The 15,947-nt window shown below is 33.0% G+C and overlaps 1 protein-coding gene across 4 annotated transcripts; it reads left to right on the forward strand.

The window, feature by feature from the left end:
• The first annotated feature begins 3,242 nt into the window (after nucleotides 1–3,242).
• On the forward strand, nucleotides 3,243–14,859 carry LOC122593026 (importin-11). Of its 4 annotated transcripts, none has more exons than XM_043765364.1 (25): nucleotides 3,243–3,320; nucleotides 3,426–3,581; nucleotides 4,020–4,129; nucleotides 6,043–6,115; nucleotides 6,225–6,286; nucleotides 6,484–6,625; nucleotides 6,739–6,948; nucleotides 7,032–7,098; nucleotides 7,216–7,615; nucleotides 8,170–8,317; nucleotides 8,398–8,558; nucleotides 8,646–8,745; nucleotides 9,011–9,085; nucleotides 9,206–9,340; nucleotides 10,267–10,356; nucleotides 10,566–10,742; nucleotides 11,169–11,273; nucleotides 11,355–11,513; nucleotides 11,759–11,803; nucleotides 12,277–12,495; nucleotides 12,705–12,811; nucleotides 12,902–12,958; nucleotides 13,454–13,514; nucleotides 13,614–13,883; nucleotides 14,491–14,859. In XM_043765364.1, exons 2-24 carry the CDS (start codon nucleotides 3,441–3,443, stop codon nucleotides 13,776–13,778), a joined length of 3,009 nt encoding a protein of 1,002 aa, XP_043621299.1. In that variant the 5' UTR covers nucleotides 3,243–3,320; nucleotides 3,426–3,440; the 3' UTR covers nucleotides 13,779–13,883; nucleotides 14,491–14,859. The 4 variants fall into 4 exon arrangements, with proteins under 4 accessions (XP_043621299.1, XP_043621300.1, XP_043621301.1 ...); XM_043765365.1 differs by having other exon boundaries at nucleotides 13,617–13,883; XM_043765366.1 differs by having other exon boundaries at nucleotides 13,457–13,514.
• Nucleotides 14,860–15,947: the final 1,088 nt, after the last annotated feature.

Raw genomic sequence — 15,947 nt, forward strand, 5'->3', positions numbered from 1 at the left:
CATAAAAACAATAACATCACCCTCAAGGCCTCAATTAATAAAATAACATTAGCATCCGATATGCTAATGTCAAAAATTTAGCCGACCTCAACTACTACAAAAATAAGCATCTTACAAAATTTTTCAAGAACCAATCAATTGTTGTTGTTTTTGTTCAACATGTACAACGTAAAATGCAAAATGTACAAGCACTAATACAGACAATAATTTAAAAGCTTCTATTTATTGAGTAAAAAGTGTGATCTATCATTTACACATAATGTTTATTCTAGTTGATGTTATAGTTTTGTTACGCCATAATCACATTAACCCTGATTTGGATCATATAGAGTGTAAACCATGTGTATCTTTATAATTGTTGAGGTTGGGCCTATAAAATGAACAACTTTTTTGATTAATAAAATTTGACAGTAATGAGTAACCTGTTTTACTTATTTATGTGTATTGCTTAGAGACTTTGCATAGTTTGTGTGATAGTTTAAACATTTTGTAGCTTAAAGTTAGTCGTGTTGATCTTAAATTCAAGAATTCAACCTTTGTTGGGGGGTAACATCTCGAAGTAGGTGTTAAAATATAGAATGATTATCTTGGGAATCATATCCTTTTATATCCATATCTCATTTTCATTTGGTGATTAAGAGTGATTAATAATTGCGGTCTTGTACAAAAGTTATTACGATCAACGAACTATAGAATTCTCTTTTTTTTTAGTTAATTGTAAGTATCATCCATGTGGTTTATTTAATTAACTGAGAGTGGTGTTATTGATTTTTTGAAAAGAAAAACAAACTTGTTTTTACTTTTGGAGAAGATCTGGTTGAAGAAGAAGGAGAAGAAAAGGAGAGGGTAGGGGCATGTGACCATAATAGCTGTTGGATTCTCATTGGCTGAAAGCTATTCTTGTGATTTTGGTTACTTTATTACGGAAGTTTTGTTCAAATTGGGTATATTACAAAACCACTGCATCATTAAGATCATGGTTAGGAGTATTGACCGTTGAAGCTGGATCACCAAGTTTAGGTTGCCTTTTGGACTTAGGCTTGTTCTTAGTAGCTTTTTTCATTAGCCTAAATTCCCTTAACTCATCATCCCCTTCTAAAAGGTTGTCAACAGAATGTACCTCACTTTTAGAATCAGAATCATAAGGCTCATAATCATAATCTTCACTAGAATCATTGTCTTCCACATTCACATTATCCACATTATGATTCTCTTCTACATTATCCTCATTATCATTCTCTCCTACAGGCTCTTCAGTCACAACCTTTTCTTTCCCTTTCCCTTCTACATCTTTCTTATTAGTCTCTACATTTTCAGTGTTTGGGATTGTTTGACTTTGAGCACCTAAACTAGTAGGAGGTTTGCTTTGACTTATAAAGTAATCAGACACATTAAACTAGACACATTAAACTGAGTGTTTCCTTCATCATCATCTATTACATCACCATGATTAGGGTTTGCAGGGATTGCAAGAAACTCAGTGAGGTCATCAGGAAAATGGTCCATATAGATTACCAATTTACCATACGAGTATGCTATATCAAACAAACAACCAACATCCTTTTGACCATCTATCTTAATCAAACCACTAGACAGTTGATTACCAGGGATAAGAAAATAAATACTGTTGAAGGTACAAGCACATGTTTTTTCTAAATGTTTAACAAACTCATCATAAGGCATTTTATTAATGCTGATCTCAATCTCGATATCACGTTCATAGCTAAGCGGTGGCCAAGCAAATGACCCATCGTAGTGCAAAGTGAAACCAAAATAACGCATCCTGCATTTTTTATTACATAAATAAATTAATTAAATGAAAATGTTAATATTTAAATAATAAAAGTTGTATTTTAATAAAATCCAAGTAGATACATCTAAAAAATAAGAAAACCTTAATTAAATATAATACAAGTACAAAATACATGTAACAATAGCATACCTAACTGGAGAGCAGATAAACGAGGGGACAAATAGTGAAGTAGGGTAAAGTGTTAGATCTTGTGTTTGTTGTTTATAAATAGGGGTAAATGTTAGTGGGAATTTAATGTGTATTTGTTTTTAAATGAAAATGACATGGAAATAGCATGTCATCAAAAACTGAAATAAAAATAAATAAAAATAACTTTTAAAATATTTCTTTACCGGTTACTTACTCGAATTCCCACAATAGTTATTGTAGCCGTTTTTCTTGATCCAAATAGAATTTTCTTTGGTTCGAGCTCCAGAAAAGGTTTCAGTCACAAGTTGAGGGACTTTCCAAGTAATTAGCCCAATATAATAACATTTCATTAATCATTCAAATCACAATTTACTATCCAGTACATTTTTAAAGAAAATAAAATTAAATTAAAGGTTAATTACATAATTGACCAAGAGATTTTTTTCTTTTTTAATTTTAACTTAAGAACCACATTAAAAATCTCTTATATAAATAAAAGAAGATTGTTTCTAGAAACTTTTTACCTATGTGGCATGCCACTATTTTTTCCTAAACTATTTTTAAAAATATATGATGTCATAATAGATTTTCTTTTATTTTAAAAACTATTTTTTATATTAGGCAATATGCCATTTCTTTTTTTTTTCATATTATTTTTTTAACCTTAATTATTTTTAATTAATATGAAAGATAATATCCTAACTCTTTAACTTTAGTTTTATATCTACCGTTGATTTATGATAGTTACTTTTTAGTTTTTCATCACCCTAAACGGTTTTATGTATTAATGTTCATCTTTACAAGTATGTTGTTATCTCCGTATCAAGTTATAATGTATTGACAACAAATTAAATACATATTTCTATATAGTTTTTAGTTTTAAATTTTTAATTAAACGTCCCGGGTTAAACCCGAGTTGATTAAGTAGTTATTATATAAATAAAAATTGTTAGCAAGACACTAGAACTTTAATATTGATATATGTTGCTTATGAACTCTATAGATTTCTAATTAAACATATTTGAAAATAGACTTTTGTTTTTTTAATAATGAGTTTTTTTATAAAAAAAAATAATGCAATGTCTTTTATCTATTTAATAATATTCATTTTATCAGTTTAATGTTTTTATTATTTAAAAGAAACTTAATATAATTCTTGTTTTGTAAAAAGGTTTTAATTATGTTAAAAATTGTGTACTTTCTTTTTTCTTTCCAATAAAGTAATCAATGAAGTGATGAGTTACAGACTCTCTCGGAGTCCGAGTGACTTAATATACACTTTGCCTTATATACATTTGACTCCAAATTTATTCCCATCAAAATAAAATATCATCATATTTTAAAATTTTAAATCAATCATAAACCCTAGAAGAATTCTGTAAGTAATCTTTTTATTTAATCTTCTTCTTTTTCTTCGTCGCATCTATCGTCATCAAAATTAGTATATATATATATATTATATAATATTGTATTTTATGTGCAGAATCTGGGGGTGAGGATGGCTTTGTCAGTATCTGACTTACCTGCGATGTATACATTGCTTTCAAATTCACTTAGCGGCGACGAATCCTTGCGTAAACCTGCCGAATCCACACTCGCTCAATCCGAAAACTTGCCAGGCTTTTGTTCCTGCTTAATGGTATATCTATATCTATATCTGTATATATATGTATGCTTTTGTATATAATGTGTTAGTTTTTTTTGTTTTTAGGGTTTTTGTAATGTTAATGTAGTTGAATATAAGTTTAAATTATATATTGAAAATTCGATTATGATTATAATAATGTAGGATATGAAAATGATGTTAAATTTGAGAAATAGATTTTAGAAATAGCTATACGTTTGATTTCGTATATTGCAACGATTGGTTTTGATATGATAGGAATACTTTGTTAACGTATGAGTTTGTACCGAATTCTTGACATTTAGATGAGATTAGAATGTGTGACGTATTTGATAGGAGCGGTTTTGGGAAGATAGAATGTATGAGAATTTTAAATGTTCAAGAATTGAGTGGTCGACAGGAGAAAGACGTTATGATGGGATGGCCTGTGTTTTGATATTTTATATTGTGCAGGAAGTAATCACCGCAAAAGACTTAGTATCTCAAGCAGATGTTCGGTTAATGGCATCATTGTATTTCAAGAATAGTATCAATCGGTACTGGAGGAACAAGCGTGACTCATCGTAAGTCATGTATCTTATGTTAGATCGTTTTGTGTTTGATATTTGATATTTTTGATGTTAAGTTGAATATCATAGGCATTTAAGCGTATCATATGAAGTTTATTAACATTTATCTTCGTTAGAAAAAAGATCCATATCAGCCTATACTATTGTCATTTGATCACTTTAGGGATTAATCCGTTGCGTATGAAATAAATCAATTCTAAATTGCATTCAGTAATATTATTGTTGTACTTCTATTTTAGCAATGCCAGGGTCCCCATCTTAGTGATAGTAGATGTGATTATGGTACTACAGATATGCTATGAATGAACAGTCTTTGATGTTTTTATTTATTGAGTTCCCTTTCATACTTCATCTTTTATGTTATAGATACGAGGGTTAGGACTTAGGAGACCAGCTTAGTGCAATATAAGTAGATAAAATGAACAAAGGAGACCAGCTTAGTGCAATATAAGTAGATAAAATGAACAATTGCGATCAAGAATCATATCAATAAGACTCATGGAGCAGGCCTAGAAATATCAATACTGAATTGCATTCAGTAATATTATTGTTGTACTTCTATTTTAGCAATGCCAGGGTCCCCATCTTAGTGACAGTAGATATGAGTATGGTACTACAGATATGCTATGAACGAATAGTCCTTTGATCTTTTTATTTATTGAGTTCCCTTTCATACTTCATTTTTTATGTTATAGATACGAGGATTTGGAGACCAGCTTAGTGCAATATAAGTAGATAAAATGAACAATTGCGATCAAGAATCATATCAATAAGACTCATGGAGCAGGCCTAGAAATATAATTAATGTGTCTTCTTATAATGCATTGACTATACGAGCAATAGTCGTAAGTCATAACACAGGCCAAACCTAGTCAAAGGATTCTCCATATATTAAGTAGACAAGGAAATAAAAAAAAATCATAATTTGTTAGAATATAGGAAATTTGATCCTAGTTGCTCTTTGAGCTACTACGCATCCTTACTCATAGTATAGTGCAAGTTAGGTTGCTACTGATAAAATTAGTAACAAATAAAGAAATAAGCAATTAGTTAAATGTAAAATACACATTCTATTTAAGTATTTAGCCCAAATTCTTCTGATAACATGCGTTCCAATTCCAAATGTTTTGTCACCTTAAGGTATAACTAGGCCGAAATGCTATATTATAGATTTCCTTTTTCTCTCTTCTTTTAATCTACGTCTTTTTTAGTTGATCATAAATAGTGTTCCGTAAATGCCACTTGGGCTGCATAATTAGTCTTCTAGGAAAGTGTCACCCACCATCTCAGATAGTTAGGATTGCTTAACGGCCCGGTTAGGATTTCGTATCTCCAATTGCTTAGCAACTACTTTCTGTTTCAAGATGCCAGTATATAAAGCTATAAAAATATTGTAGAATTCCTATACTATTACAGATAATGCTCTGTAATAAAAAACAAATATGTATGTTTTTCAGCATATTAAATATTTGAACATACTCAATCTCACTGGAATCCAATTACATATTATATATCATATATTATATATATAAGATCATACTAACAGTAATAACAATGGAAGACTTATCTCATAACATAACCATATATCATTCACAAGTTAACATCTTAGGAGTTATGAACATATAATAACAATGGAAGACTTATGTCATAATATAATATATCCAAGGATACCATAGGTAAACGATATAATCCTTTAATTACATAGTATTCATAATTTAATATCTCGGGAGTTGTGAACATGAGTTTCTATTTCCCATCTACTAACCAAGAGTTGCAGAAAACAAGCCTCACTTGAATAAGTTTAACCTATTAATCTTGTAACTCTAGTCTGAAGCTATGATGCCCTATGCTTGTTTTTCTTTTTATTATATTTTTTGTGGTTTTTAATGTAAAAGAAGTAACTGCAGAGGTCTTACTAAAGAGGAGAAGTCACATTTGAAGCAGAAGTTGTTGTCCCACTTGAGAGAAGAGAACTATCAGGTGGGAACCACATTACAGTGTTAAAATTACCAGTTCGCTAGCTATTTTTGTCAACTAAAGGATATTTTATAACTTTTAAATTTTTTCGTATTTAATACTTATTCTGCAGATTGCTTTAACATTGGCTGTTCTAATATCCAAAATAGCTCGCATCGACTATCCCAGAGAATGGTATTATTCCTGATCACTCCGTAGTTACATTGACTGTAGTGTAGTATTCAGTTTATAAGGAGGGTTACCACGCTGAGGTTAATACACAACATCTGTTAATCAATCTGTTTCTTGTGTATTTTTAATTTATGCCTATAGTTATTTATCGACTTCTGCTCTATTTATTTGTGGACTCACTGAGTTGGTTACCTAATCAGGCCCGAGCTCTTTTCAGTTCTAGCTCAACAACTTCAATCAGCAGATGTTCTTGCTTCACATAGGATCTTTATGATTCTCTTCCGAACATTGAAGGAGTTGTCTACCAAACGTCTCACATCAGACCAAAGAAACTTCGCTGACGTATACATTATTAAATTACATTTATGTGATTTCTTTCTGTTTTTGTCTCTACTTCTCAGTGGGTATACTTTACCATTCTTACTGTGTGCTTTCTACTGATGTTGCTTGGGCAGATAGCATCCCAGTTTTTTGACTACAGCTGGCGTCTCTGGCAGAGTGATATGCAGACTATACTAAATGGCTTCACTTCACTTGTTCAAACGACAAATCTAAATAGTTCTCATGATGAACTTCACCTAACATGTGAAAGATGGTTTTTGTGCTCAAAGATAATTCGTCAGCTGATAGTTTCAGGGTTTCCTAGTGATGAAAAGTCACTGCAGGTACTCATTTCGCTGAGGATTAGTAATATATTTGTCGTTAGTTATATTACCCATATATTATGTTGTTGTATATCATCTTGTAGGAGGTTCGGCCTGTCAAAGAGGTCTGCCCTTCGCTGTTGAAAGCAATTCAGTCGCTCCTTCCATTTTGTGAGTGTCCTTGTTACAATATTAAAAATTACATTAAAGTGAATGATTGTGAAAGTTATTTCTAATCTAAAGAAAGTCACCAATTACTTAAACAATATTAAACATTTTTAATTGCAGATTCATCTTTTGGAGAACATTATCCAAAACTCTTTGAATTTATCAGAAAGGCATGTACCAAGTTGATGAAGATTTTAGTGGCCATTCAGACAAGACATCCTTACTCATTTGGGGACCAGTGTGTCCTCCCCTTAGTGATGGACTTCTGCTTAAACAAGATCATAGATCCTGAACCCGAAATAATGTCATTCGATAAATTTCTTATCCAGTGTATGTCAATGGCAAAAATTGTTCTGGAATGCAAGGAATACAAGCCAGTAATGACTGGACGTCTGATTGATGAGAATGTGGTCACTCTCGAGCAGAGAAAGAAAAATATTTCGGGGGCTGTTGCTGGTGTGCTCACATCACTTTTGCCCAATGAAAGGGTTGTACTTTTGTGTAATGTTTTAATAAGGAGGTATAAACCATATTTTTAGTCGATTCATCTACTATAATAATCTGCAGTTATATGTTGAGGTGGCAGTGTCAACCCTTCTACTTCTGAATAAGATTCGGGTTATTTATAATTTCAAAACGGTCATATGTGCCAAATAGTTTTTTTTTTCTAACTAAAAGGTAACTAAAAAGGCCAAACAGACTGGAAGGTGCTTGCCGTCTATGTTCATTGCATGCAAATTCTTAATCATTCATTCAATGATTTAGTTTCTATTGTAGTAACAATGTTTCTGTAATCATATCTATTGTTGTTATTCTTAGTATAGAAGTTAAAAGTTTAAGAAATGGACAAAAAGTTTATACTACCAAACTCCTTATGCCACCCATTTTGCCATCTGTAGTTATATGGATGGCTTCTTTTACTGCTTCTATGTGCTGACTGAACTTTAGCATGTATATAAAGAAGGAATAGCATGAAAACTTGACTGCTTTACTTGAACTAAATGCTTTGACTGGGTTTTAGTTGTGTAATCTATTTTTAAGTCCAGTAAAAACTAGCTGTTGTTTCTGTGTCAGGTACTTTGTATTAACAGCAAGTGATTTGGAGGAGTGGCATCAGAACCCCGAGGCTTTTCATCACGAGCAGGATGCAGTTCTTTGGTCAGAAAAGCTGAGGCCGTGTGCTGAAGCACTATACATTGTTTTGTTTCATAATCATACCCAAGTAGGTTTAGTTGACATTTGGCTGCTCTCTTGATTCTTCTATACAGATCTTTCTTTTAGCTTTGTGTTTTGGATGTGCAGCTGCTAGGTCCTGTTGTTGTTTCTATTCTTCAAGAGGCTATGAATGGTTGTCCTCCATCAGTAACTGATATTACTTCAGGGTTGCTTCTAAAGGATGCTGCTTATGGTGCTGCTGCATACATCTATTATGAGCTATCAAATTATCTCAGCTTCAAGGATTGGTGTGCCTTCTCTGCCTTTCTACTCACTGTATTCTATTATTAGTTATATTGTCTTTTCTATGAGATAAACTGTACTTACTTTTGCAGGTTTAATAACGCCTTATCATTAGAACTGACAAATGATCACCCCAACATGCGCATCATACATAGAAAAGTTGCCCTTATTCTTGGTCAATGGGTTTCTGAGGTAGCATAAAGTGTAATTTTTGTTGGTGGATTCTTATTTTATTCTATTCTCCTATTTTTTACTCATATATGATTCATGCATGAAGTAGTATTTTGCAGCTAATTATATTAATTTTTTATTTTTGTTTATGATGTCACAATGTATTAGCGACAGTAATTTAGTGTATTACTCACTTTCTTTCATGTGGCTAGCTACTCACTAGTCACTAGTACTTTAATTCTACATTTGATATGCTTTAATGGAGCCGTGTTTAATGTTTTTTCAGATTAAAGATGATACCAAACGACCAGTCTACTGTGCTCTGATCAAGTTGTTGCAGAACAGAGACTTGTGTGTCAGGGTACGGTGGAGTCTATAAACTTGTTCAGTTCACCAAGGCTTGCTTTTAGTTTGTTGCTAAATTTACATTCTAAAAGTTTTACTTTGTTTATTGACATGAATCTGTTTTTGGGTTTTTAAGCTGGCAGCATCGCGGTCATTGTATTTCCATATTGAAGATGCAGCCTTTTCGCAGCAAGAATTTTCTGATCTTCTTCCAGTTTGTTGGAAATTGTCTTTTAAATTGGTCGAGGATGTCCAGGAGTTCGATTCGAAGGTAGATGTTTCTTATGCATCTCTTACGTTTTACTATCCTTGTGATATGTACCCATCAGCTAAGTGTGGAACTCACTCCCAAAAGCTAGCTCAAAGGAGGAGGGGACACCTAGGCTTATAAACCACCAACCAATCCCATAGTTGGCCGTTGTGGGATCGTAACACCTTGCTACTGTTTATCAACGGTTTAGAACTGAACTGATCATACATGGTACTGGTTGGGTTCATTTCGGATGATCAGTTTCAGCGGTTTGAACCTGTTTTGTAGTTCCTTCACTCAAAGTTCTCTTTGATAACTTCATGTGTAGTTCAATACTATTCCATTCTTGTGGCTGAGTAGAACCAAGTCCGCAATCTCATTATATGCTACATGATGAGCGTTATTTTTATGCTCACATTCTGCCCATAAAACGAAGTCTTTCATGCTAGGAAAATTTCTAACCATCACCAAGGGGTCTAGTAGCAAAGAGTCCTGTTTTCTTACAAGAGGGCTCAAGTTCGAATCCTGTCCTAGGCAAATATCTTGGGGGTGGCCAAAGAAAAAGCTGGAATTTGCCACCGGAAAAAAACCCGGTTAAACAATATTAAATATTTTGTCGCCAGGTAACCTGAACAGGGGAAACCTCCTCCATTGACCCATTCACACTATGAGAGTTTCTATGGTCACCATAAAATATCAATTCAGTTACATGGAAATTGTTAGATAAAAAAAATGTAATATTGAATTCTGAATTTATGATGCTTAAAAGTATGTGAATATCTTCTTTAAATTAGTAAAGTTGTGTGCATTTTTGGTTAGTTACTTGAAATATTTTTCTTCCCAATGGTTTCTTTTATTTAGTTATTGTGATTGCTTTCTCTGTCCAGTTACGTTACACTGATTTATTTATAATGTCTGATTGCATGTATTGCTGTTATGATTTTCAGGTTCAGGTTCTAAACACAATCTCTGTATTGATTGCCTATGTCGGCGACGTCATTCCATACACCGATGAATTGGTTCAGTTTTTTCAAAAGGTATTCAAGTCAATTACTAAATTGGTCCAGTTGCATCTATTATAATTAGAATGAGTCTTGTCTGCTAAATGAACCAGAAAGGCAAGACCTACTGATAATATGAGTGTTTGTTTTAGTAGTACGAATTCAGTTTGTGTACCCATCATTTGACATTCATATGTATCATGAAATACTTGGTCAGCCTAACTTGAAAATAATGTCTTTTGAAGTCATGGGAGGAATCTTCTGGTGAAAGCCTTTTGCAGATTCAGCTTTTAACTGCCCTCAGGAACTTTGTAATTGCTCTTGGTTATAAGTCCCCTCTGTGTTACCCTGTGCTACTTCCTGTTCTAGTAAGCGGACTTGATGTTAACAGCCCTGATGAACTCCTGGAGGATAGTATGCAGGTATTTGAATCTTTTCTTTTTGATTGCTAATAAGTGGAGGTGTCATTTTTGGACCATATACTTATTAATGGGCTTATTGCCTTTGGTTGCATCAAACAGATAAATTAAAAAACTTAAGCTAAAAGAGGGACGTGTTGTAAGTCATCCAAATCCTAGTTTTATAATGCATACAACTTGCACATTCTAAGATCTAGATGATATGTGTAATGAATTTGCGTTGTAATCATTAAGAATACATAATTATATACTAGAAATTGATACTTCGGACAAAAAGAAGTGTTTGGAGCTTAACTCAACCCTGCTCGTTATGCGCGTACTAAATATGACATGTTTAAACCCATTACCCAACCTGAACATCTTCACTCTAATACTAAGAAACTTCGTATTCATTCCAATGATAACAAATTTGGCATGCTACCTGTGCAGCTATGGGAAGCCACAATTTCCAATGCCCCGTCAATGGTCCCACAACTGTTGGGATACTTCCCTTCTTTGGTGGATATACTGGAAAGAAGTTTTGATCACTTGAAGGTTTAAACAAAAGTTTGTTCTAGCTTTGTTTATAATGCATGGAACAGCATGTTAATCATCACATTTTCATGCAAATTATAGGTTGCTGCCTCTATCACCGAAGGTTACATAATTTTAGGGGGAACCGAGTTTCTGAGTTTTCATGCTTCAAGTGTTGCTAAGCTTTTTGATGAGGTTGTGGGAAATGTCACTGATAAAGGCTTACTTTCCATACTTCCTGTCATTGATATTCTCATTCAGGTATCATATATAGAGGGTTTTTGGTTTATATGACAATCTTGTAAGAAATATTTATTGTTTTACCTATTATATGCTATTTTAATAATTATATTAAGAGAAATGATATATCCTCCTAAAAGTCCTCCTAACAATTATATAATATATAATAACCTCTACTACTTTCTTTTAGGTTTAAGTGTAGGATATTGTTTGCATTGTTTAGTATTTCGTTGATAGTTATACTTCTTTTGCTTTGCTGGTCACAGTGTTCGCCTACTGATGGCCCACAATTAATCAGCAGTACCCTTCAGGTATGTTATGTGTTTGTGTGTGTTGGTAAAAGTGGCAAAATGGGCAGTTAGGTAACAGGTCAAATGGGTAGTTATGCGATGTTCAAAATCATTTTTGTGTTATATATGATTACAAAGATGTGTCTTTTATAGATATATTTAGAGGTTAGTGTGTTAAATATGATTAAAAAGTTATATTCCTTCAATAACAACTCAGTTTATTCCTCAAACTGATTTAGTAGGTTTTATGCATTAAGAATACACTTTTGAATTATTCTCTTTCTAGCTTTTCGTTGGTAGTTTGAAATATATACATCCAAAATTATCATGTTAATAAGTAAATGGGTCGAAAGGCTACCTCTAGGTGTGTGCCTCTCATTCTATCTGCGGTAATATATTTGCATTGATAAAAAAACATTGTGCCTTCTATCTTTTATTTTTCAAGACTTTATGTTAGAGGTTGATGTACTTTATGTGTTTTAACAATATGTCAGAAAATGATTGTTATATGCTTAACTGGAGACGACCGGGTTCCTACCAGTACAGCTGTAAAAGCATCTGCAGCTGCCACTCTGGCACGGATTCTGGTAACAAATATCAATTTTCTGGCTCAGTTAGCATCAGAACCATCCCTTTTGATGCTCCTTCAGAATGCTGGCTTCCCTGCTGGAGAGAACATTCTTCTATGTCTAGTTGATGTATGGCTTGACAAGGTTAGTTAATATTTTGAAATCAGTATCCATTGGGATTTAGGAATGATAAGAATGGTATTATTAGATATTTGACTAGATATTGACTATCAGTTGAAGGCTAGTGCAGTATATGTCCTACGTCCTGTTACACTTCTATTACATTATCCAAACAGGTGCTGCAGATCTACAGGTTGAAACTCCGAGTTTAACCACTTGTGTTGTTTTTACAGGTTGACAATGTAAACTATATTCAGAAAAAGACATTTGGATTTGCACTCTCTATAATTTTGACATTAAGGTTACCCCAAGTAGTTGATAAGTTAGATCAAATACTAAGGTATGTAACTGACCGTTGGTATGCTGAATCCTTGTTTCAAAAATATGAGTTCTCTTTGTTAATTGTTGTGCATTTTCATATCTGTGGCAGTGTATGTACTAGTGTAATTTTGGGCGGAAGTGAAGACACAACTGAAGACGAGTCCAGGTTACAATTTATAAATTAGTTCATACATAATTAATACTCTGTGAAGCTATGTTTACCGTAGAGATGGAAAATTGGGCCAGTTGGGTCAGGAGTGGATACAAAGTGTTACTTGTATTTGGAAGGGCAGTTTTCTACCGAAAACACTTTTGTAAAAGTTTTTATTTTCTTTCGTTAAATATAAACATTTTGTTTTGATGACATTAAATAATATTTTTACAATTGTAAATTGGTTTAGTATAGGTTGTATGCGTAAAAAAGTACACTTCGGGTGAAATTTGTTTGACCTATTTTATCTGTTTCCCTTTTAGTTAAGTTATATTCAGAATATTCGACCTATTAAAAGTAAATATAAACTGAATCAAAAATCACATGTTCATACTTCATATGTGAATGGGCCAAAATTGCAATCTCTAGTACTCTGCCAGGTCCATTGTTCTTGTGTTTTTGTTTAACTGAATCTAACCTTCATTCTTAATTATTGTTCTATAACTGCAGCAGTGATAGTATGAGCTCTAGCAGACCTCAATTTCCAAGTAAAGAATTCAGGAGGAGACAGGTAAATGCAGCTATATGCATGACTCATTTGTGAATACATCTAATATAAGTACAACAACTTGACAAACGTAACATTTTTCATATTTATATTTTATGTTAGCAGATGAAGATCTCAGACCCTATAAATCAATTGTCACTGGAAAATTCAGTGAAAGAGAACCTTCAGACTTGTGCTAGTCTACATGGAGAGGCCTTCAATACTGCCATGGCTAGAATGCATCCTTCGGCACTTGCCCAACTAAAGCAGGCTCTTAAAATGGCATAGTTATTCCAATTTCATTCTTGGATTATCCATTCTTTATCTTTTACCAAGTAGGACCAGACTCGGGGGAAGAAATACCCACTGCTCTTTACAAGGGAAAAGCATGAGGTAAGATATCGAGTGGCTTGTTATCCCAATTTAGTACTATTGTTTTTTGTGTCGATGTGTGTGTGCGAAACTAGCATTTTGGCATGTCATCATGTATGTATGTACGTTTGGGGAAAATAGCATTGGGTATTCCATGAAGAATTAATTAGTGGAAAATGCGTAATTCTCATATGCAAGCATTATATGTTTTTGTTTTGTGTGTATCCCATATTAGAGGGGTTGGTTTGGGTAACATGTCAAAATGTGTGAGTCAAAATGGTTATATCTTAATGCAAGTCCTAATAGGTTGCCTTTGCACACTTGCATTTTGTCCTTGCCTAATTTTAAATATCTATGATGTATTTATATGATTATAAAACCTTTACTATTAATATGATTGACTATTGTGTGTGGTGAGTTAATGGCCTATCAACCTGTAGGTTTGTGGGTTCTAGACCCATAATTGACACTTCGTAAATGTGTAGAGGACATATTGTGTAGTTGCCTTTCTAAAATGAATAAATTAATACCATGATTAGCTTACCGCTATCCGGATGTATTTATGAGGTCATATACATTTCAGAGGATCTCGCTGGAAACACATTCATCTGAAGCTTTGTTTTGACAGGTGGTGTATGGCGTTTGGGATGCGGGTGGTTTACATATTTTTGTGGTTGAGTTTTGGGGCTGGATTTCTTTGCGATTGGTTTGGATTAAGGTTGTGGTTCTTGAAGATTGCACAGCAGCAGTGTAAATAGTGTGGTCCTTCATTTCTATTTTTTAAAGGTGTGAGGGTCGGCATATTTCCTTTTCGGGGTTTTACACTTTTACTAAAATGTTATGGCAAATGCGTTGTAAAACTATAAATTTTGGTTGCAGTTACTGCACCATCATTCAACTTTGTCAAAGCCGTTGGCTTATTACTTGTATCCGAGGAATCTGGAAATTAATTGAAATTTCTGTGCCATTTGTTACGGGGCATATGATCTTGAGTAAAGTTGGTAAAAGCTGCTGTTGCATTTATGACATGACTTACTGTTACATTAGTTCTCTTTTAACATTTTCCAGATTGCTGATTTTCATTCCTAAAAACCTTTATATGCATTTGTACTGATCAACGAACTGTTGCTCCATGCAAGTTTGGTGGAAGTTGTGTACAACCAAAGATGTGAATGAGATGCGACCTACGTCAGTAAACTAAAAAAGATAAAACTGCTACTACCAACTAAAAAGATATGTTTCAATGTTTGTTAGGATTTATACCTGTAATTTATGTTTTTCATTTGCATGTAGAATATTTTATCTTTATTACATCTTTAAAAAGTTAACAGTTTATTAAGGCTTGTGGTATTGAACTTTTTATCCACCATCTTCAAACACTTCCAGGATAGGTTTTGGGTTTAAGTCTTGTTAAAGGCAAACTTGAGATAATCAATGGATTATTAAGTGGTTGAGAATCACCTAGCCTGACTGGAGGATTAGTGGGTACCAAATGGTACATGGGATCAAGAGATTTTTATCTAATTATACTTTTTTTGGTTATCTAAATCGAATGACCAATAACTATTTTTCAAAAGATCTATATTCAAGAATTAAACCAAACGAGATATGTCACCCGGGCGTTTCCCCGGGAGACATTACATTTGTTAACGATTTAATAAAAAATATTATTCAAGAGATAATGTGCCATAAACTTTTTGAAAAAAACACGTATTATTCAAATTATTAAAAACTGACATTTGTCAATTAAAAAATGAGCTGTAAACGTTTTGTGTGAAAATGAAAGTCGTTCACATAAAAGTTTAGTGCTAAAAGTGTAATAGACTTAAATGTTGTGGTGAAAATAAAAGAAAATCAAAAAGTATAAAAATTTGGTGCTAAAAGTATAAGGGGTTAAAATGTTGCGGTGAAAATAAAATGAATAGAAAGTTTATTATTCTTTACAAGTTTTCCCGTACAATTCTCTTTAATATATGTGTTAAAAAGTTTGTTGCTAAAGTGTAAGAGGTTAAAATGTTGTAGTTAAAATAAAAGATTATCAAAAAGTAGAAAAATTTAGTGTTAAAAGTGTAAGGGGTTAAGATA

The sequence above is a fragment of the Erigeron canadensis genome, chromosome 3, assembly GCF_010389155.1.
Source record: "Erigeron canadensis isolate Cc75 chromosome 3, C_canadensis_v1, whole genome shotgun sequence".
Classification (NCBI taxonomy): domain Eukaryota; kingdom Viridiplantae; phylum Streptophyta; class Magnoliopsida; order Asterales; family Asteraceae; genus Erigeron; species Erigeron canadensis.